General features: G+C 35.9%; 2 protein-coding genes across 3 annotated transcripts in view; one reads left to right on the forward strand and one right to left on the reverse strand.

Moving 5' to 3' along the window:
- Window positions 1-1,529, reverse strand: part of hadhb (hydroxyacyl-CoA dehydrogenase trifunctional multienzyme complex subunit beta) — a 21,123-nt gene extending 19,594 nt beyond the window's left edge. Inside the window, 1 exon segment of the mRNA NM_200019.1 lies at window positions 1,500-1,529. The gene's annotated coding sequence lies outside the window, so the exon portion shown is untranslated.
- A 299-nt stretch (window positions 1,530-1,828) lies between these two features.
- hadhaa (hydroxyacyl-CoA dehydrogenase trifunctional multienzyme complex subunit alpha a) overlaps window positions 1,829-22,500 on the forward strand; it is a 32,580-nt gene continuing 11,908 nt past the window's right edge. Inside the window, exons 1-13 of one of the 2 annotated variants that reach the window (XR_015517628.1) lie at window positions 1,833-1,911; window positions 4,610-4,651; window positions 4,739-4,809; window positions 11,782-11,915; window positions 12,002-12,140; window positions 14,901-15,020; window positions 15,143-15,245; window positions 15,342-15,464; window positions 17,667-17,785; window positions 18,394-18,450; window positions 19,755-19,864; window positions 20,568-20,774; window positions 21,505-22,500. The exon at window positions 21,505-22,500 is cut by the window's right edge and continues 343 nt beyond it. Coding sequence is in view for 1 of the 2 variants with exons in the window: in NM_001105276.1 (NP_001098746.1) it covers window positions 1,851-1,911; window positions 4,610-4,651; window positions 4,739-4,809; window positions 11,782-11,915; window positions 12,002-12,140; window positions 14,901-15,020; window positions 15,143-15,245; window positions 15,342-15,464; window positions 17,667-17,785; window positions 18,394-18,450; window positions 19,755-19,864; window positions 20,568-20,702 (1,214 nt within the window). In the remaining variant the exon portion in view is untranslated. 2 annotated transcript variants of the gene reach the window in all.

The raw sequence follows: 22,500 nt of genomic DNA on the forward strand, positions 1-22,500 counted from the left end.
TTCATATACATATACAAAACAAGCAATTCTCTACTGTATCGTTTCAAATAGTCACAGAAACTCAAAAGAGGGGGTAAAATAATGTTCAATATATTTCAGTGTAACCATTTATTTTACAAAAAAAATTATAATAAAAACATATTAAGTACAGGTCAGAATAAATATATCTCACACGTGCTTATATAAATATATAAAAGAACATCTGAGCCAACTAAACTACTTTACATATAATAAATATATCAAACAAATGGGTAAAGTCTAAAGTCTAGTGTTCTGAAGAAATTTAAGGTTAAATAAAGTAAGGATTGATGAAAATACAAAAGTAGCAAACAAATTATGCAAAAATAAGCTAAACAAATGCATGTCATAATAATACCTAACTAAATGTACAGTGTTTCATAATACCATATATTCATATTTTAACACTAGCCTGTGGTGCACAAGGTATTTCATAAGAAATATGAATATATTATAGCTGCACAATACTGGAAAAATCTAATAGAGGTAAAATTGGTTTTATATTCGCACATTTGTTCATTTAGCGGTCTCTACATTGTTTACCATGTTACTTTGAAGATTCGATCGGAATTAGCCTGCTAGTATGACTACTAAACAACATTAACACTATCTAATTCACTGTGAACAATGTTGTATTTTGATAGTCATTTGCTGCTAAAATGTTTCCCTGTTTATAATTTGCAAAGAATACTTTTCTAAAATTATACTATAAAGTAGAATGTCCGAATATAAAACCAACTTTACCTCTATAAAAATCTGACATTGCAATGTTTTGTTTTTTTGCGATACATATTGCGATATGAATACAATTCCACCAGATTATATAAATAGCTCCATTTGGTATGAATTCAGGTACATAAATGGAATGATCAAATATAAAATAGCACTACATTGCATCTATATTGGATAGTAATAATTAAATTTAAAAAAATGAAAGTGGGAAGAAAAAAATGCTAGCACATATCATCTTTTCAAATAAATTTATTATTGACATTTCGCAACTATGCAAAAAGTTTTAGTTTGCTATTTTTCCCCCACTGCTATTCAAATTTATACTTTAAATGTGTTATAATATAACAGTTATGCAAGTATCTGCATCACTGATTACTGTGTGTGTGTGTGTGTGTGTGTGTGTGTGTGTGTGTGTGTGTGTGTGTGTGTGTGTGTGTGTGTGTGTGTGTGTGACCCTTCACCTAGTTCTGTCAGTAGTCTGGAGTCTGGACAAGGACAAATACAAAGGCACTAAGCATCTAAACATCTTATTAAGATCATATCATCATTATAAAACAACATTAATCATTACATTACCAAACATGACATTAAAATGACCGTTACGAGACCTGCAAATAACACTTTAACACACAAACAAGTACACGGATTCATTCTTTCGTCTATATAACAACACCGTTTAAGATATGCATTAGAATTTAGCATTTACGCAAAATGTTGGTCGCGAAGCAAGTTTATAAATCATATTTTACCTGTTATTGTAGTGAACGTGGAGAGAGAATAATGTTTGATGTGTCGCCGCGTCGATCTAATGACTACAGCAGTGCATGAGCCGTAGGACCCAAGTGAGACCCAAGTCAGTGCCTGAGCAGAAAAAAGAGACGCGGTTACATACTTCATTTCTCTTTTAATAAAAGTGACATTTCACTTATATGACGTATTAAAATATACGATATTATAAAATGTCATTATTAGCGTTAAAACACTGCAAAACTGTATATTTTGATTTAAAGGCAATACATTGGCAGCCTTAATGGCGGCTGGACGGGATTGCTCTTGTCATTGCGTACGCGCGCGCTCACGCTGACGTCGCTTTGAGAAGGATGGCGAGCGCAAGACTCTTGTTGGCTCGAGGCTGCACTGGCGTGAAATCTAGTTTCACAGGTTAGAATGTTACATATAAACTTCATAACCTGTAATGTACATGCGTATATATTGTTTGTTTTATATTATAAATGACAATACGTCATTAGCGCTTTTAACTGAGGTTGTATGAGGTGACCTGCATGAATGAACTTTCACCTAGTTTTACAGTTCAGGTCAGTACACTGCTGTTCATTGACAGGTGAATCAGTGTAGTGTATAGCATTTTTAATTATACATATATACACATTATTATTTGTATACATTTTTAGATTTAAAATTCAATACTTTGTTCAAATGACCAGGTTATATTGTTCACATATGAACAATTATACTATTCAAATCTAATAGGCTACTGTGCTAAGTTGTTGTAGCTTGTAAAGTAATAAAATATATAAAGCTTATTATAGTTTTGTTGTATACTGTATATAATGTTGATTGCATTCATTTCTGATGCAGCTCTTTGCACTGATTGTTAATTTCTGGGGCAAAACATGCTCTAAAAATAAACCATTGTGCATTAACATATTATTATAGTGCTCATACTGATTACAGTTGACAGTATATGAACAATAACAGGTAAAAAAATAGTAAGATGGTTAAAGTCGAGACACCAATTTGATTGAAGTACCATTATTTATATATATATATATATATATATATATATATATATATATATATATATATATATATATATATATATATATATATGCAGTAAAAGACCATTCTTTTAAGTGGTACTCACTGCAGTGCCACTTAGGCAGAGCTTAGCTCTAGCAAGGGTTCTTTTATTATGATTATTATTATTAATAATATAATAATTATTATTAAGACAGAACACTTACAAACATACAATGAGAACAAAGAGGAAAAAAAGAGTTACAGAAATAAAATTCCAGCAAATTAAACAAGGTTAAATGATTTGCACCAAGAAAGTGTTTTACATGCAATATAATTATTACAGTCTTTTAAGGAGGTCACAAATAAATCAATCTCCTTTCTGAAAACAAAAAGTAAGGGTGTTTCTTTGAAATTTATAATTTATGGATGTAAAATTTAACCAGAAAAAGCAATAAATTAATAATACATTTACAATGAGAAGGATCTACGTTCAGAACGTAACCAAATAATAACATTTTTGGGCAAATACAAAAAAGGTTGTTTTTTTATGAAGTTGGAAAAGTCATCTCAAAACACTTTTCAGTAAGTACGCTGACAAAATAAATGATGTAGTGTTTCGTCATATTGAGTACAAAATGAGCATTTGGGGGAAATATTGTTATTAAATTGAACCAGTTTGGTATTTATTGAGTTGCAATCATGAATGATTTTGATTGAGACTTCAACAGCTTTATTAGATTTTTTTTTTCTCCGAAGAAAACTGTTCTTATTCTATGTCATCCAATATATTATTCCAAAAACCTATGCAAGCAGGTTAAGAGATCAGAGAACTATTATAATTAACCGAATATCTTTGTTTTACTTAGAACTGAGTAAAGTTTGGTCAAGAAAAAGGTCTGTGTTGTCAAAAATAAAACAATCTAAAGAACTTTTAGGGCCAGATTTGACTTAAGGTGAGCTCAAGCTCCTCCTTGCTGCACTTCTTCTGCAAGAGATGTCACTGGGGGTTGGGGATAGAACTGGAACTCAAACTCCCCCTTATTGGAGGTGAGCTCCACCCAAGTGGCTCTGCATATATATATATATATATATATATATATATATATATATATATATATATATATATATATATATATATATATATATATATATATAAAACCATTATTCGAGATAAAGGATTGTTAACTTAGCAGCGCGTGTGTGTGTGTGTGTGTGTGTGTGTGTGTGTGTGTGTGTGTGTGTGTGTGTGTGTGTGTGTGTGTGTGTGTGTGTGTGTGTGTGTCTGTCTCTGTCTGCCTCTGTCTGCCTCTGTGTCTGTCTGTCTGTCTGTCTGTCTGTCTGATTGTCTGTCTGTCTGTCTGTCTGTGTCTGTACAGCAGGTGAGGTGTGGGAAAGCATGCAGTGGGCCAAACCACTCTGAAGAAGGGCAGGGGGAATTCAACTGTTTCTAAATGCATTTTAAATGAGAAATGCGTTTTTATTTTTACTTAGACAATTATTTTAGCTATATATACTTATATTTTTCATAATAGAGAGTGTTTTTTGGGGGAGGGACAAGTCCCCACCCCGTCTCCCCCGTGTGTTTAAGTGCATAGTAGTGTATAACTGGATAGTATGCATGCATAGTGCATAAGTGTATAGTGGAATTGCATAAGTATAGTGCATAAGTGTATAGTAGTGTATAACTATAGTATATAAGTGTATGCATAGTGTATAAGTACACAGTGCATAAGTGGAAAGTGTATAAGTGCATAGTGTATAAGTGCATACATAGTGTATAAGTGCATACATAGTGTATAAGTGCATACATAGTGTATAAGTGCATACATAGTGTATAAGTGCATACATAGTGTATAAGTGCATAGTGTATCGTGCATATAAATGCATAAGTTCGTAGTGTATAAGTGTAGAATGTATAAACTAATTGTATAGTGCATTAGTGTATGAGTGCAATGCATACTGTATATATGTGCAAAGTGTATATTGTAAAAGAGCCTACTGTATAAGTGCATAACCTCTGTGTGGCGGGAAGGACATGAATTCACTGTGGGACTTTATCACTGTGCATAATCGTGTTTATTTATGTTTTGGGTCGTAGGTCATGGACAGAGATCTCTCTCCGTATCATCGGCTGTGCTGGGTAACTATTAAAACAGAACAAAGGAGACCGATTATTAAAACATGTTTGATGTTTCCGTTTTAATGAGATGTTTGTGTCTGTCTGCAGCGCGCACTCATGTCAGTTATGAGGTCAAGGATAATGTGGCTGTGGTGAGAATCAATGATCCCACCTCGAAGGTGTGTGTTCTGCTCTTCTGATGTAATCATGTCGGCATTTACTGATTAAAATGTTTATTCTTTATTTTGGTGTTTTTGGGAAGGAATTTATTCAGCAAGGATGCGTTAAATTAACCACAAGGCTTTCTTTATCTCGCAACAAAGGATTTACACTTTAAAGTAGGTTTCATTAGTTCAGGGGTTTTCAAACTGGGGCCTGCGGCCACCTGGGGGGCCGCCAGATGGCGCTAGGGGGGCCGCAAAGAAATTTTAGATCAATGGGCCCACATGGATGAATTTTGTGTCCCGCATCATTCTGAAGGTTAATATATTTTTTTTGTAATTTGAGCTCAAAAGTACTGCAAAAATGAAGCTTTATGCTTATGTCATTTAAATGCAGTTGACACTTTCGTGACACAGGAAAAGAAGCGCAGCGGCCAGCCTCCGTGGACGGGGACTTTTATTGAATAAGCGCTTCTGGCCAGGCGCTTCCTGACTGTGATTTTTGGCGCTTGTCTGCTGCACCTGACGGCGTTTACCTTTCACTTACGCTTACCTCTTTTACGCTAAACAACTAAATGAATGCTCAGGTTTGACTGACTATATTTCAGTTAAAATACATGATCAATAAGAACATTATCGGTGGCTGAAAGCACTACCCTGTTTATGGCTTGCGTTCCTAAGTAACCGAGGTGCTGCGGAGTACGCGCCTCTCTGCGCAGGCTTCACTCATAGAGAACAAATAGCATTTTAAAGACAGGGCACAACATTGCACCTCGTCCACAGTGCGACAGGCTTTTACACTTTGCATTGTACAAATATCAGACGGTCCTCTTTGCAGCATGGCAAACAAACATATTAAAATTGTAAAGCAAAAAGTGCTGCAATAACAATGAATGGAGCTGTCATCACATCAGCGAGTTCTCAGTTTCACCCCTGTTACACTAATGACAGCTGGATGAGCTCTGCAGTGGACCTCTTACTCACATTGGTTCATAACTGGATGATTAAAAAAACTAAATTGTATACACACTGAGTAAAACCACTATAGCCTTTAAAAATTATAATGTATCTGTTTGTGTTATGTTATAGGGCTAATAATTATTAAATATTAAAATGTATTAGTGCTCTGTATTTAATGGAGCTCAACATACCTGATCAATTTTTAATACTCTGAATATAAATGCATTTTTGTTCCACTTTTTCCCATATTTGTTTGTGTAACTAATTTAAATGTAATGTTCAGTATTATTAATAGAACACACTGGTATGAACATTTTAAAGTCAGCAAAGCTTATAAAATTATGCAAAGTAAAACTTGTGGCTCTTTGCACTTGAATACCCAATTCTAGATTGCATTTAGGAAATTATTTTTTTTATCAGTGTAAGTCAGGATTGTCGACCTGAGTAAATTATGATGTGCACAAAAAAAAGGAATAAAAATAAACAAAACACACAGCCTCCATTATAGTATTGCTAGTTACAACAGTACAGTTAACTGTCAACAGGCTGATGAATGTCAAAACTCTTTAAAACTTTAAAGCTTTAAATCTTTAGATACATTTAGACTCTCAGCTGTAAGGGTAAATACAGAAGAGTCTAGCTGTGCATAGGCTGAAAAAAAGCATAAAAATGGCATAAAAACTGTGTAAAGTGACGACTTGTACACAAAATATGGCTTGATGGAATAATCCAGTGAGAGCAGACCACAATTAGTACTGCGAATCAAGATTTACTCAATAGATTGAAGCACTAAAACCATGTCAACTCAACTAACATCTTACAAAAATTAATCCAGATAATGAATAATATAAATTTATTGAATAATATATAATAATATAAATGTATTGAATAATACAATTTAAAAAAAAATTAAGTACAGTTGTTAATTTGAGGGGGTGGCGTCATTTTTATTTTTGGGGGGTCCCCAAAAGAATTCGCCCTACACAAAGGGGCCCTCAGCTGAAAAAGTTTGAAAACCCCTGCATTAGTTAATGTATTTACTAGCTTGAACTAAGCAGAATGAACTATTATAGACTTTTTGTGGTGATGCCATTGGCCTATGAACATGTTCTGCTTGTTGTCAAACTATTTTATTAACTGTAACAAGAGGCAAGTCAATAATATCTCAACAGTAAAACGGCTGTCGTAGCATTATTTATCAATACGTGGACCTTTTAGGAATCTTGGAGATTAAAAATGTAAAACAGGAAATACGTTAGGGCCATTGTTATTATTTACATCCCTCTAAATTGTCTATAGTTTATCATAGTTTAAAAATAATATGCTGTTGTATAATAATTAGCGAGGGCAGCACCGTGGCTTAATGGTTAGCAGCACTATTGCCTCACAGCAAGAAGGCCGCTGGTTCGAGCCCCGGCTGTGTCAGTTGTTTTTTCTTTGTGGAGTTTGCATGATCTTCTCGTGTTGGCGAGGGTTTCCTCCGGGTGGCTGTAGTGTAATAAATGTTTGAATAGAAGAAGAAAACCCAGTCCAGGAGACTCGAAACGAGCAGAATTCCTTTATTGAGACGTGTTGGTTAATCTGCAGTCATACAGCGTCTTTAAGATGTCCATGGGCTCTATTTTGATGGTCCATGCGCAGAACGCTTTCAGGGCGTGTCAGAACGCATTTTTGCTAATTTACGGACGGGAAGGCGCATGGGCTAAAGGGGTTGGGTTTAGTTTCTTAATGAGTTATAGGTGTGTTTTGAGAATAAACCAATTAGAGTCTCATCTCCCATTCCCTTTAAGACCCAGCTGCGTTGCGCCAAGAGCGCATTCGCTATTTTCAGGACGCAAAGTAAGTCTAAGTGGAAAAAATGAGCATTTCACAACCAAACAGTTAACAGTTTCTGTTAAAAAACTGTTAAACAGAGCATCTACTGCGTGAGAATGAGAGATAATGGAACTACTTTCACATTCGCTCTTGGATAGGGAAACCTTTACGCACAGACATCTATTAGTCTATAAATAATCAATTTCGTTTGTTAAGCGCAAAGATTTGTTTCAAAACTATTTCTAAATTCAGTTCTAATTTCTAGCAAACGAATAAATGAACATTAATGCCCAAGTGTGGTCAAAATACTGAGTTATTTCCAAATACACCTGCCATATGGTTTAAAACCTGACAGGTGGGCAAATCTAAGCTTGTTTTTAATCAAATAAATATAAATATGGTTATAATACTAAAAATAAATAAATAATACTGCTAATAATAATAACATTATACAAAAGCAAATTGTTATGAATGAACTGAAAAAGCCTCCCGAGATAAAGAAGACATAAAAGCAGTGATTTTTCATATTTATGTAGGCTAGAAAATAATGTTTTGTAATATTTTAATCTTTTATATTTATATTCTATATCTATTCTTATTATATACTATATATCCTTAATATTTACATTTTTTCATATGTAAAGATATTTGCCTATTGCTCTCTTGTGCGTATTAGGCAGTGCGTAAGCGAGGCACAACTCTGCGCCGGAGTTTAGACCGGGTTAGTTTTGGTTTAATGAAAAATCTATTATAAATTCTCAAAATAGCGACGCGCCAGCGGTCCGCCTCAGAACGCCTCCCTTTTTAGACCAGAACGCCTATGGGCGCACAAATGAGCGCTAATGCATTTGCTATTTAAACAGCGAAGCGCAACGCCTCAATCACTCTTGCACCAAGCTGAAACTATCAATAGACTATTGCGCTGCGTCTTGCGCCACACTGCGCCGGGTGTATGATAGGGCCCCATGTGTCTGCAGAGCCTACTGGAGGTGTGCAATCTGCAAGTTCTATCACAAGTCTGATTTGAGACAAAGATTTCACGTCTATATTGTGTTCTTAGGAGGAGGGGAGATGGCTAAAAAAAAAAGCATGCAAATTCAGTTTTGGAGTCAGCAAGGTGAACGGCATATAGGTGTTAAAAACTGGCCCAGCTACTGACCACACAAGTTAATCAACAAAGTGGTTTCTGTAGTTTGAAAGTGTCACCCAAATACAAAGGCAGAAAACAGTGTGCAAAATGATGTTCTGGAGACAGAAACCGTCTGAACAGCTGACCAAAAAGTGAAAACAAGTTACACAGCCGTGCTGTCAAACTGACACTTTGCATTACTTTCGAATATAAATTTATATTCCCACAGTGTGAATGCGAGAATGTTTCCCAGTGCCGGAAGGGCATCCGCTGCGAAAAACGTATGCTGGAATAGTTGGCGGTTCATTCCGCTGTGGCGGTCTCTAATAAATAATGGAAAATTAATTAAGAAAATATGTTATTGTTAAATGTTAAGTATATATATTTATACTTTACTTATTTATCTGGGGTCACCACAGCGGAATGAACCGCCAGCTCACCCAGCATATGTTTTATGCAGAGGATGCCCTTCTAGCTGCAACCCATCACTGGAAAACATCCACACACTCTCATTCACACACTTACACTACGGACAATTTAGAAAACACAATTCACCATTATACCACATGTCTTTCGACTTGTGGGGGACACCAGAGCACCTGGAGGAAACCCAAGCAAACATGGGGAGAACAGGAGAGAACGAGGCTCAAACCAGCGACCTTCTTGCTGTGAGACGATTGTGCTACCCACTGCACCACCATTATTTATATATATATATATATATATATATATATATATATATATATATATATATATATATATATATATATATATATATATTAGGGGTGTCACAATTTCGATTTTTAATCGAAATCGATCGAAATTTATGCTCAATTTCGATTATCGAATCAAAAAATAGAATCGTCGATGCTGCCACTTCCCCATGTCACGTCAGCTTGGCTTGCCAAGCGGGAAAAAAACAGGCTTGTTGAAGTGCTTGTTGAACTGCAGATACAGGAGACCCATCGACAGAACTTAAACCCTCTCCTCTTTCAATGAAGTCTTATTCAACTTATTCAGCATATGACTTGTGTTTGACCAATATGACTACACCTTTGAATGGACATTATTACTAGTTCTAGGTGGCTCCGTGGTTAGTCCAACCTGAGCACCCGGAGGAAAACCACACCAACATTGGGGGAGAACATGCAAACTCCACACGGAAAAGCCAACTGACCCAGCTTGGGCTCAAACCAGCAACCTTCTTGATGTGAGGCGATCCTGCTACCCACTGCGTCACCGTGACGCCACTATATATTATATTATATTATATAGAATATATATAGTTGGTGGTTCATTCCTCTCTGGTGTAGGGATAGTTTACAGTTTAACCCAAAGAATGACCAGTCTGGTAGATGAAGAAGAGCCGGAGTCAGAGATTTAAATAAATAAATCAAGTTTACTGAAGATAGTTTGCAGTTTCATTCGCAGAAGCCAGCTTCAACACTCGCAATGAGTTCCTAGGCCGCTCTGCTTACAATCACCAATCAATAACAATTATACTCTCAAATAACGTCATTAACTGCGTCACGCATACAGGTGTCCTAACCTGATTGGTTAAAACACAGATAGACTAGGAACATTTCCACGTGGGGTTTGTGCGTATATTCTGAACAATATCTTAAGCATAAACGTCAGACATCCCTTATGCCTAGTTCAGACTGCGTGATTTTAGCCCCGATTTTGGCTCGCCGACAGGTTTTGAGAAATCGCAGACAAATGCCTGAAATCACAGGCAAATCGTTGCTCGTGCACGTGAGTGACAATCACACAGTATGAACTTTCAAAGACGCGATCTGAGAGAATCGCAGAGGAGTCGCCGATGCCTGCGAGATATTTGACATGCTAAATATCTGGAGCTGTCGGCGATTCAAATCATGCCGTGTGAATTGAGTTTTGACTGAAAATAACATCAGCGATCGCCTACAGCCAATGAGAGAGCAGCTTTCACTTGTGTGTGCGTGTGTGTATACCTGCTGCAGGCCAGCGGGAGGCTGGGGGAGAAGTTAAAAGCGCTCTTTTTCGGTTTATTTGGACCCACGAAATGGAGGGAAAACTAGTGGAGGTTTGACAGGACTTAGAAGCAACCGTGTCTGTTTGACATTTCATACAGAAAGAAATTAGTTTATTATCATCGTTGAAGAGAAATGGCTAATTCCCTTTAAACCCAGGTGAGCAAACATGTACATGTTCTACCCCATTAAAGGCTTCTTTCTCATTATGTAGTTAATAACAAAAGATATACATGTTTTTGACTGTGAGGCGTAGTTTGGACGAAGTTGTCGGCGATTCTGTTATAGTAAAGTCATGCAATTTGAATGTCCATGTCACCGAACCATCTTGCAGTGTAAACAAAGCAACGACGAAACGCTAGCCCAGATAGTCATGCAGTGTGAAAACATCTGTGACAAGACTAGTTTGAAAATCATGCAGTCTGAACTCGGCATTAGACTGATTAGAGCTGACTCCAGACCTGTGAAACGGATCAACAATCAAATAGAACACACACACTTAAAGTATAATCTGTTTCTTATCCAAGGCTGAGTGTACTGTCAGCCGTCTTTATCGAAACTGGTTAAAACTGGTATAATCTACATTCAGGCAGTTATATTCTTACTTCACAAAGTCTATCTTGAATAAAAAGTAGAAATCACTTTAAAAGATTTAACCGTAAAAATAGCAAAATCACTTTAGACATGTTAGACAGTATTAACTCATAGAAATAACAATAGAAACAGTTGTTTCCAGTTCTCAGCCCTCAGTTCCACTCAAGGTCTCCATGACCTCTGACCTAGTTTGCTGGTTCCTGAAAATAGGTATAAAGAGACGGGCAAATGCACTGAACATTCTTATATTAAGCAATGTGTTAACTTATTCATTAATTAAAATCAATTCACAGTTAAATACTGAGAAACAGGATGATGAAAAGGATGAACGTTGGTCCATGATGAGATGGACTGGAAAGCAGAAATCCGAATCCTTCACTGGCAACCCCTGATAATTAAGGGACTAAGCCGAAAGAAAATGTCTGAATAAATAAATGAAGATTACTAATTCTTAGAATAATAGTAGTGTGTGTTTTGCAGGTGAACACTCTGTCCAAGCACTTGCAGGCTGAGATGGTGGAGGTGATGAATGAAGTTTGGGGGAATTCATCAGTGAAGAGTGCCGTCCTCATCTCCAGAAAACCAGGATGCTTCATCGCAGGAGCCGATATCAAGTACAACACTGACACACATACACTCACAAGCACGTGTTGCTTAGAGCATTAATAAAGACATATTCTTCCTCATTTACTTCTTTCAGTATGATTCAGGCCTGTACGACAGCAGAGGAAGTGACCTCACTCTCACAGGCGGGACAGAAGATGTTTGAGCAGATTGAGAAGTCACCAATCCCTATTGTGGCTGCTATAAACGGCTCCTGTCTGGGCGGAGGACTGGAGGTGATCATGTCTTCTTTTATTTTGTTATTTGTTTATTTGGCAGGGACTGTGTACATTAGTTAGCATTTCTGCAAATGTACCAGAATTAGCCAGAGGGCTATTTTTCATCTGGTGTCCCTGAACAACCTAAAAAAATCAGTACAAGTATTATAAAATCAATCAAACAGTTAAAAAGTACTAAGATATACATAGTTATGTAGATGTTCATAAAAAAATTAATATATAAAAAATTAAACTAAAACACCAACATTTTGGAATAGAGATAAAAATAGTTGAAACATTTAAAATAGTTGAAACACATTTATTCCTTTTTATTATTTAATTTTTTTAATACTTAAAATCATTTTGAGATGCCGTTTTAAATGTGTAATTAATTCTGCTATTGTTAAGTAATACTAAGGCCCAATCCCAATTCTATTTTTGTACCCCTTCCCCTTGGCCCTTGAAACAGAGTGTGAAGCGGAAGGCCTTCAAAAATTTCCCCTTAGAAGTTTAATAAAGAAAATGAATGATCTGTCGCCGCCAGTGGTGTAGTGGTTAGTGCGTCGACATATGCACTCTGTTGCTCGTGGCGACCCGGGTTCGATACCGCCTTGCGGTCCTATGGCGATCCTTTCCCTCTCTCTGCTCCCTATGCTTTCCTGTCAATTCTCTCTACTGTCCTGTCAAAAATCTGAAAATCCTGTAAAAATAATTATAAAAAAAGAAAAAAAATAGAATGATCTAATGAATAAAAGGTGTAGCAATTGTTTAATAATAATTAGTAAATCATAAAAATGTGTTATTCACTGAAAAAAACGTATAATAAAATATATAATTTACTATAAGTCTCCCGTGCTTACTTAATATTTAGATTTAATAATACAGTGGATTATAAATCATTTCTTTTTTAAATAATTTCATTTTGACTTTTATGGCAAATTACAGTAAAAAAAAAGACAAAACAAATCAATCATATTTCAAAAAGTATAGACAGTATCAACTTAAGCGCATACATTGAGAAAAAAAGACAAACACAAAATAATAATGTAGCTCAACAAAAACTACAATTGCACAATACACAATCACACAATACACTGTATTTTACACTTAGGAAAGAAAAAAAGTTAATTTGCTGGAACAAAGACTTATTCAATATTTAACAATAAACATGTTCTTGGATATATTTCCTAAATGGGTCCCAAATTTTCTTAAACTGGTATGATGAACCTCTAGACCAGGGGTTTCCAAACTCGGTCCTGGAGAGTTTAGCTGTTTCCCAATAAGCGTTCTTCAGGAGTCTTGCGTCCTGGTGTTTAATGTCATCATCAGCTGCCAAAGTTTAGTTCCATTTACATTTAGTCATTTATACAAAGCGACTTACATATGAGGACAAGGAAGCAACTTACACAACTATAAGAGCAACAATGAATAAGTGCTATAGGCAAGTTTCAGGTCTGTAAAGTCTAAGAAGGAAAGCATTAGTAAATTATTTTTTTTTTGAGTACAGTTAGTGGTATATCAAGAGAGGCATTTGCAGATTAGGAAGTGAAGTGGAGACTAAATAGTTGAGTTTTTAGTCGTTTCTTGAAAACGACTAAAAACCAATACTCAAGACCGCAAGAACAGTGGACGTGTGAAATTTCCTGGATGTGTTCTTTATATCGAGGACGCACCGATACAGACTTGTGCACTGAACTCGCTCTGGAAATCCCAGAAGTCATTGCAACTAGAGGTGGGAAGCACAGCATTATATATATATATATATATGTTTATTATTAAAGTTCAGAGATATCACTTATTTGTCTCAGGAGTTTCCCGAAATGAAACAGTGAATATAAACAGTACCATGGACATCTTAATAAAGGAAAAAAACACATTAAGGGTGTTTATTTGCTGGAATTGGTTTTAAAATATGTTTTATTTGTGTTGTGCAACATATATTTGTAAAGTCTTTATGCATAGTATATTTTGTGAAAAGGTGAAAAACAATAAATCGTTGTATGAATGCTGGAATGTTTAAATAATTTCTGGTTAAGGATGCGTGAGGGTCATGTGACTATCAGGAAGAACGCAGCATCTCATTCCTCACAGGACGCGGTCTCCCGAGTTCGTTCTTCCGAGGTGACCTAGCAAGACTGTTCTCCACAAGAACGCAAGTCCGGTCTCTGCGTTCTTGGAATTGAGAAACAGCCTTTATCTTCAACTCGCTTCAACACACCTGCCGGGAAGTTTCTAGTATGTCTAGGAAAAGCTTGATTAGCTGGTTCAGGTGTGTTTGATTAAGGTTGGATCTAAACTCTCCAGGACACCGTCCCTCCAGGACCGAGTTTGGACAGCCCTGCTCTAGACAGTCTAATTTTTCCCAACTTTAGGAAGAAGAGGACATCACGGATTCACTATGTTGGGATTGGAGGTTTCTGATCCTTCCATCTAAGCAATATTATTCGTTTGGCTAGGAGCACAATAAAAGCTATGCAATCAAATTGTGTCTTTGTAAGATTATATGACGTGGGCAAAATTCCAAAAATGGCAATCAGTGGGCAAGGAGAGATAGATATACCCCAAAAAACAGATATAGTTTTAAAAACTGTGTCCCAAAAGCAGTTAAGTTTTATTCAAGACCTAAACATTTGTGCATGAGTGGCTGGTGTGGAATTACAAGCAGGATTTATTTAATGAAATATTATAATTCATTCTGACTGTAATTGTTTTATAATAGACTATAAACGTTCTCTTAATTTCACTAGTGGTTTTCATTTTTTTCTCCTGTTTCTACAGTTTGCTATTGCGTGTCAGTACCGCATTGCCACTAAGAGTAAGAAGACAGTTCTGGGCACCCCAGAGGTGATGCTGGGTCTGCTGCCTGGCGCCGGAGGCACTCAGAGGCTGCCTAAAATGGTGAGGTGTTTACTGACCCTCCCTAAACACTTCACGCAAGATGCATGTGCAGACAGTCTCTTCTGAACTGCAGAAATGTAGATTTATTTTCATCAGTATTTTGATGTTTTGCTTTGTTTTAGGTCGGTCTTCCTGCTGCGTTTGATATGATGCTGACTGGCAGAAACATACGGGCGGATAAAGCCAAGAAAATGGGGCTCGTCCATCAGCTGGTGGATCCTCTGGGTAATTTAGTCATAATGATTAATGGTCCCCAATAGGATTTTGACATGCACTGTTGCAGACTAAAGTGGATTTAAATGTTTGTGTTGTATATGGCAGGTCCCGGATTGAAGAGTCCAGAAGAAAGGACAATCGAATATCTGGAGGAAGTGGCTGTTGATTTTGCTAAAGGTCTCGCTGCTAAAAAAGTCACCTTGGAAAAGAAGAAAGGGCTCATGCAGAGTAAGACAAGCACATCAGCATCAACATATGGCAGACTGATGTTGTCAGAGTACTGGGATTTCTAACTTCGAGACAATAGCTTGGAGAATATCAATATTCGATATAATTCTCGATATCACAACATTAAGAGTAATCTAAGGCAGTGGTCCCCAACCACCGGGCCGCGGACCGGTACTGGTTCGTGGAACAATTGGTACTGGGCCTCATAAAAAATCATAAATTATTTCTGTAGAAAATATTCCTCCCGCGACTTGGTTTCCTCTACTCACCTCCCGCCATCTCATGTGAAATGGACTATGCCAAAATCCACCACGGAGCGGGAAGAACGATCGCTAGAATATGTCAGTGGTGGTTGTTGATAGTTTAAAGTTATAAAACAGGTATTATAGAGTCCAAGTCAGCAGAGTATTTAAGGATTGTGCATATATGTGTGCGTGCATCGCTAAGTAATGACCCCAAAATCATTGCAATATGTATCTAAATGGAGTTTCACATAATCATACTCCTTAGGGCTGTAACATGCCAATGCATACATTTAATTCGGCTATACGGTTGTATTATTGTTAATATGTTCGTCAGTTGAAATGTTTGGCACAGATGTTATGTATTTGATGCATATAAACCTTGATTGAAAAATAATCAGACCACGATAGTGCAACTAGCGCATGCGCACTGAGTTGTTAATGATTAACCTGGATGCACGAGCACAGCAGTTGTGTTCACGTGAAGACACCACCCCCAACCCCCCCACCGGGCCGTGGTAAAATTGACAAACGTTAACCGGTCCGCAGTGATAAGGTTGGGGACCACTGCTCTAAGGAAAATCAGTATTTATTATATAAGCATCATGTTTTTTTTTCTGGGAATAATATTTGTTAAGGAGCTGTTGACATGGAATTGACGCAGATTTTGGTAAAAACCCAAACAATACAAACATAAAAATAAAACAAAGCAAACAATATCTGGAAAATGAGTTCTGTGTAACAACAATGACAGACGGAGAAAGAACTGAAACATGTTTAATACTTTATATAAAAGGCTTTTTTTAGTGAGGGCAGCTTAAAGACGTCTCTCATATGGAGAATGAAGTCACATGCATTGCTCAGGTGTAAGTTTTTTAAAGACTTCAACACAGTGTAAAAATCTTGATGGTTCTGTGGGGCTCGTCTATCATATCTGATATTTATTTTGTATTTCCTATTGGATTCAGGTCAGGTGATTGGCTGGGCCATTCTACAGCTTGATTTTCTTTCTCTGAAAGCATTTGAGAGATTCCTTGGCTGTGTTTTGGATCTTTGTCTTGCTGAAATGTCCACCCTGGTTTCATTTCTGTGCATATATTGATTCCTTTGGTTGTTATCAACATCCAGGGAAAATTTCAAGTCAATGGCACCTTTTGAAATATGTTTGCTGATAAAAATGGTGATGTGTTCAATACTTATTTTCCCTGCTGTATACAATTTAAATTTTTTATTAAAAGATAAACAAGGCTTTCCCAGAGATGGGTTGCAGCTGGAAGGGCATCCCCTGCGTAACACATATGCTAGATAAGTTGACGGTTCATTCAGCTGTGGCGACCCCAGATTAATAAAGGGACTAAGCCAAAAAGAAAATGAATCATATCCACAAGACAGGGGAATCGTGTGCAGCGAAAAACTAGCTCATTTGCATTAAAGGCACAGGCACCAAAAACAGCTACAAGATGCTCAGAGCTGAAAATTACTTCTGAAACCTATAATAAATAATCTAATGGGTGTTTTGAGCTGAAACTTTACAGACACATGCTGGAGACGCAAAAGACTTTTATTAAATCTTGAAAAAGGGGTAAATTAGGTTCCCTTTAAAATTAACAACGTATTACAATATAATCTTTTGGTAACACTTTACAATAAGGTTCATTAGATAATGCATTTACTAACATGAACTAATCATGAACAACACATGTACAGCATTTATTAAACATAATTGAACATTTACTAATGCATTATTAACATCCAAGTCCATGCTTGTTAACATTAGTTAATGCACCGTGAGTTAACATTAACTAACAATGAACTACTGTATTTTCATTAACTAATGTTAACTAACATGAACAAATACAGTAGTAAATGTATTGTTCATTGTTTGTTCATGTTAGTAAATGCATTAATTAACAATAAATAATGAACCTTATTGTAAAGTGTGACCAATCTTTTTTTCCAGAGGTGCAGGATTTTGTGATGGGTCTGTCACTGGTCCGGCAACAGATCTACAAAACTGTCCATGGCAAAGTCATGAAACAGAGTAAAGGTCTTTATCCTGCACCGCTGAAGATTATAGAGGTAAACACACACACATACCATTGAAGTCAGAATTATTAGCCCTCCTGAATTATTGTTGCCTCTGCTTATTTTCCCCCCAATTTCTATTTAATGGAGAGCAGATTTTTTCAACACATTTCTTAACATAATAGTTTTAATAACTCATCTCTAATAACTGATTTATTTTATCTTTGCCATGATGACAGTAAATAATATTTGACTAGATATTTTTCTAGACACTTCTATACAGTCTAAAGTGACATTTAAAGGCTTAATTAGGTTAATTAAGTTAACTAGGCAGGTTAGGGTAATTAGGCAAGTTATTGTATAACGATGGTTTGTTCTGTAGACTATCGAAAAAAATATATAGCTTAAAGGGGCTAATAATATTGTCCCTAAAATGGTTTTAAAAAAATTAAAAACTGATTTTATTCTAGCCGAAAGAAAACAAATAAGACTTTCTCCTGAAGAAAAAATATTATCATACATACTTTGAAAATTTCTTTGCTCTGTTAAACATTTATTTGGGAAATATTTAAAAAAGAAAAATTCAATGGGGCGAATAATTCTGACTTCAACTGTACACCCACACACCTGATCATAAACTCACACTTTTTATGTGTTTTCAGTGTATTCAGACCGGCATTGAAAAAGGAAGCGCTGCAGGATACCTGGCTGAAGCTCAGGTCAGTATTTCTATATTTATTTATATACACATTTATTAAGTCTAGTTACTTTTCAATAACCCTGTAAATAACATATCTAATTATATGTAGGGTTCTTCATACATGTTTATAGGCCCCCGGGCGTACATGATTTTTGCATGGTTATCAGTTTTTATCTGTCAGATCATCATAAAGTTTTGTACAGATGTTTTTATGAATCATGATTTATTTGTGAAAACATCCGAGGCACATTTCATGCATAAATAAATGGTTAGTGAATGAGCTCTGAGAGCGCTCAACTAATGCGCTCTGTGCTAGACTTTAGACCTCCTCTTAGCTGGTCTATTGTGCAGTCTATTATAGTTTCTCAAAATAGAGACGCACCAGCAGTGCGCCTCAACACACCTCCTTTTTTAGACCAGAAAATCTATGGGCGCACATATGAGCACAAATGCATTTTCTATTTCAACAGCGTGCTGCAATACGTCCAAATGACTCTTGTGTCGAGCTGAAACTAGCAAACAACAATTGCGTCTTGCTTAGCATTACGCCGGGTGCTTGATAGGGCCCTTTGTTTTGGAGCACACTAGCTTATAGATACCCTAAAATCTAACAATACTCGCACTAACATCTAAAAAATGTGTACATTTCATGGGACCATTAGTCTCTTTTATAAAATGTTCACAATTTGGCTGAGCTTTCACACATTTATTAACATGAATATGATATTTTCCAAGTAAAATTATTAGCTGAATAAGAATATAAGTTTATATTTTTTGAATCAATCCTATCTTGTACAAAAGCAAATATGACATCATGCATCTCGATTTGCATTAGTGTTCCCAATGTGCCTCTCTTCTGTTTTCTATTAATTTATTTTTCTATTTTCTTTATTGTTATGCCAAAAAACTGTGAAAACAATACATGTATATACATACAATACCAAATAGGCTAAATAAATATCCTTATCAGGGTGGCACGGTTAGCACTGTCGCCTCACAGCAAGAAGGTCGTGTTTGCATGTTCTCACCATGTTGGCGTGGGTTTCCCCGGGTGCTCCGCTTTCCCTCATAGTGTATGTGTGTGAATGTGAGAGTGTATGGGTGTATGGGTGTTTCCCAGTACCGGGTTGCAGCTGGAAGGTCATCCGCTGCGTAAAACATACTGTATGCTAGCGTAGTTGGCAGTTCATTTGGCTGCGGCGACCCCTGATAAAAAAGGGACCAAGCCGAAGGAAAAGGAATGAATAAATAAATTATTCTTAACAATGAAAAAAATCATACAAATGATAACAAAGAAAACAACCCCTCTCATCTGTTTTCCAGAACTTCGGTCAGCTGGCGATGTCATCAGAATCCAGAGCTCTGATTGGTCTTTATCATGGTCAGGTGGCCTGCAAGAAGAACCACTTCGGGAAGCCGGAGAGAGAAGTGAAGTGCGTCTGGGTTGTTGCTAGAAGGGATACAGCTGTGGCCAGATGTCAATTAATTCAATTATTCATTAAATCATCTATTAATTTTATTTTATTAACGTCTACCCCTAGCCCAACCAAAACCCAACCACCAAAGTAATGTAAAAACAGAAATTATTCTGAGTTTTATTCATATTGTTAGTTAAATTATTCAATAAATTTTATGTTATTAACGTCCACCCCTATTCCAACCATCACAGTAATGTAAAAACAGTAATTATACAGAGTATTAATTATATTATTTATTAAATTACCAAATAAATTGTAATTTTATTTACATCGACCCTAAACACAACCATCACAGTAATGTAAACACAGTAATTGTACAGAATATTATTCATAATATTTATTAAATGACACATTAAATTGTATTTTATTAATGTCTATCGTGATTTTATAAAGTATTATTCATGATAATTATTAAATTGCATTGCATTGGATGTTAATAATGTCTACCCCTACCCAACCCTAAACCCAGCCTCCACAGTAATGTAAAAATATTAATTATTGTTGTACAGTGTCACCAAAATTATGCTATATTGATGTACAGTATCTGCAGCTGTATCCCTTCTAGACTTTACCTTGGGTCTGGTGGGAGGGGCCGAGGGATGTGATGTCATCAGGATGAGATTATAATATCTGAATCTGCTTTTTGGTTTGTTTTTAGAAATCTGGCTATCCTAGGGGCGGGGCTTATGGGAGCGGGAATTGCCCAGGTGACCATAGACAAGGGTGTGGCCACTATTTTAAAGGACACGACACTGGAAGGCCTCGCCAGAGGTGAACAGCAGGTGTACAAAGGGTTGGTATTATAGCAACAACACCACCACCCCATACAGTTGAAGTCAAAATGATTAGCCCTCTTGTGAATTTTGTTTTCTTTTTCTTTTTTTTTTTTTTAAACATTTATTTGTGATGATTTTCTCAAGCTTTAACAAAACATTTTGTATATTTAAAGTTGTAACTTTCCCCCCATTTTCGAACATTGCCGCCGAAATAAATTAGCAAACAAATAAAATTAAAATACAATTACAACAGGAATAAATAAAAGTATAGCAAAATTGAAAATATTGTTAATAATAGTAAATAATTAAATAAATAAAAATAAAAAAAATCTATATATATATATATATATATATAATAATAATAGTAAATTAATAAAAAATAAATAAATAAACTTAAAAAAAAAATTTCAAATAAATAATTACCTACAGTACATGTTAATACAAATCAATATTCTGTTACATTTATAGTGGTCCTTTACATACATATCAAACTAAACCATATTGGTGATCACAGTTAAACCTGTTTGCACAGATTTATTTATATAAATCAGTTAAAGGAGAGAGTCTTCCTTTTCCCAAAACATGTAATCATAGGTTGCCATGTCTCATAAAATTTTTGGACTGATCCCTTCATTAAATACTTAATTTTCTCTAATTTCAAATATAAAATCAGATCACACATCCACATTGAAGCTTTAGGTGAAGCTGCTGATTTCCACTCAAGTAGTATTCTTCTCCTTGGTAACAAAGTAGCGAAGGCGAATACATTTTTTTCCTTGTTTGTCAACAATATATTGTGTTCTGGTACCCCAAAGATAGTTGTTTTCTTTTTCAAATGTTTCCTAAATAATGTTTAATAGAGCAAGGACATTTTCACAGTATTTCCTATAATATTTTTTCTTCTGGAGAAAGTCTTATTTGTTTTATTTCGGCTAGAATAAAAGCAGTTTTAATTTTTTTTAAAGGCAATTAAGGTCAATATTTTTTTAATTATAACACACAAATAAAACATTTTTTTCATATCACATTACATGCCAGAGAGCAAGACAGAAATTTATCCTTTAAACAGATTCACAGTTTTTACAGCTTTCTTATTGGGAGATTCAGAAATCAAAGTCATATAAAGATTTAGATCTTCAAGAAAGATCAGAAAGAAAAGTTTTCACTTATTAAATTTACATTTGTGTCTAAAATATTTTGCCAAGGCCATCACAATGGCGCAGTGGGGAGCATGTTCGCCTCACCGCAAGAAGGTCGCTGGTTCGAGCCTCGGCTGGGTCAGTTGGCGTTTCTGTGTGGAGTTTGAATGTTCTCCCCGTGTTGGTGTGGGTTTCCTCCGGGCGCTCTGCCTTACCTCACAGTCCAAACACATGCGCTATAGGTGAATTGGTTAAGTTAAATTGGTCGTAGTGTATGTGTGTGAATGAGTGTGTATGGATGTTTCCCAGATATGGGTTGCAGCTGGAAGGGCTGTGTAAAACATAAGTTGGCGGTTCTTCCGCTGTGGCGACCCCTGATTAGTAAAAGGACTGAGCCAATAAGAGAATGAATAAATGGGTGAATATTTAACCTAATTTTTTATAAGATTAAATACAAAACATCTGGATATTCATTCTTGGGGTTGTATCCTAAAATAACATTTTCATATTTCAACATGACATCAGGGATTATACCACAAAATACACATAACATGTTTTTGCAAAATATTTTGGTATACACACAATTCCAAATAAAGGTGACCACAGAAGTAGCCGTTTTTCATCAAAATCTTCATAAAAAAACTTTGTAGGATTGCACCGATGTATCATTTTATAA

Source organism: Danio rerio, chromosome 20, assembly GCF_052040795.2.
Source record: "Danio rerio strain M-AB ecotype USA chromosome 20, GRCz13ab, whole genome shotgun sequence".
Classification (NCBI taxonomy): Eukaryota; Metazoa; Chordata; class Actinopteri; order Cypriniformes; family Danionidae; genus Danio; species Danio rerio.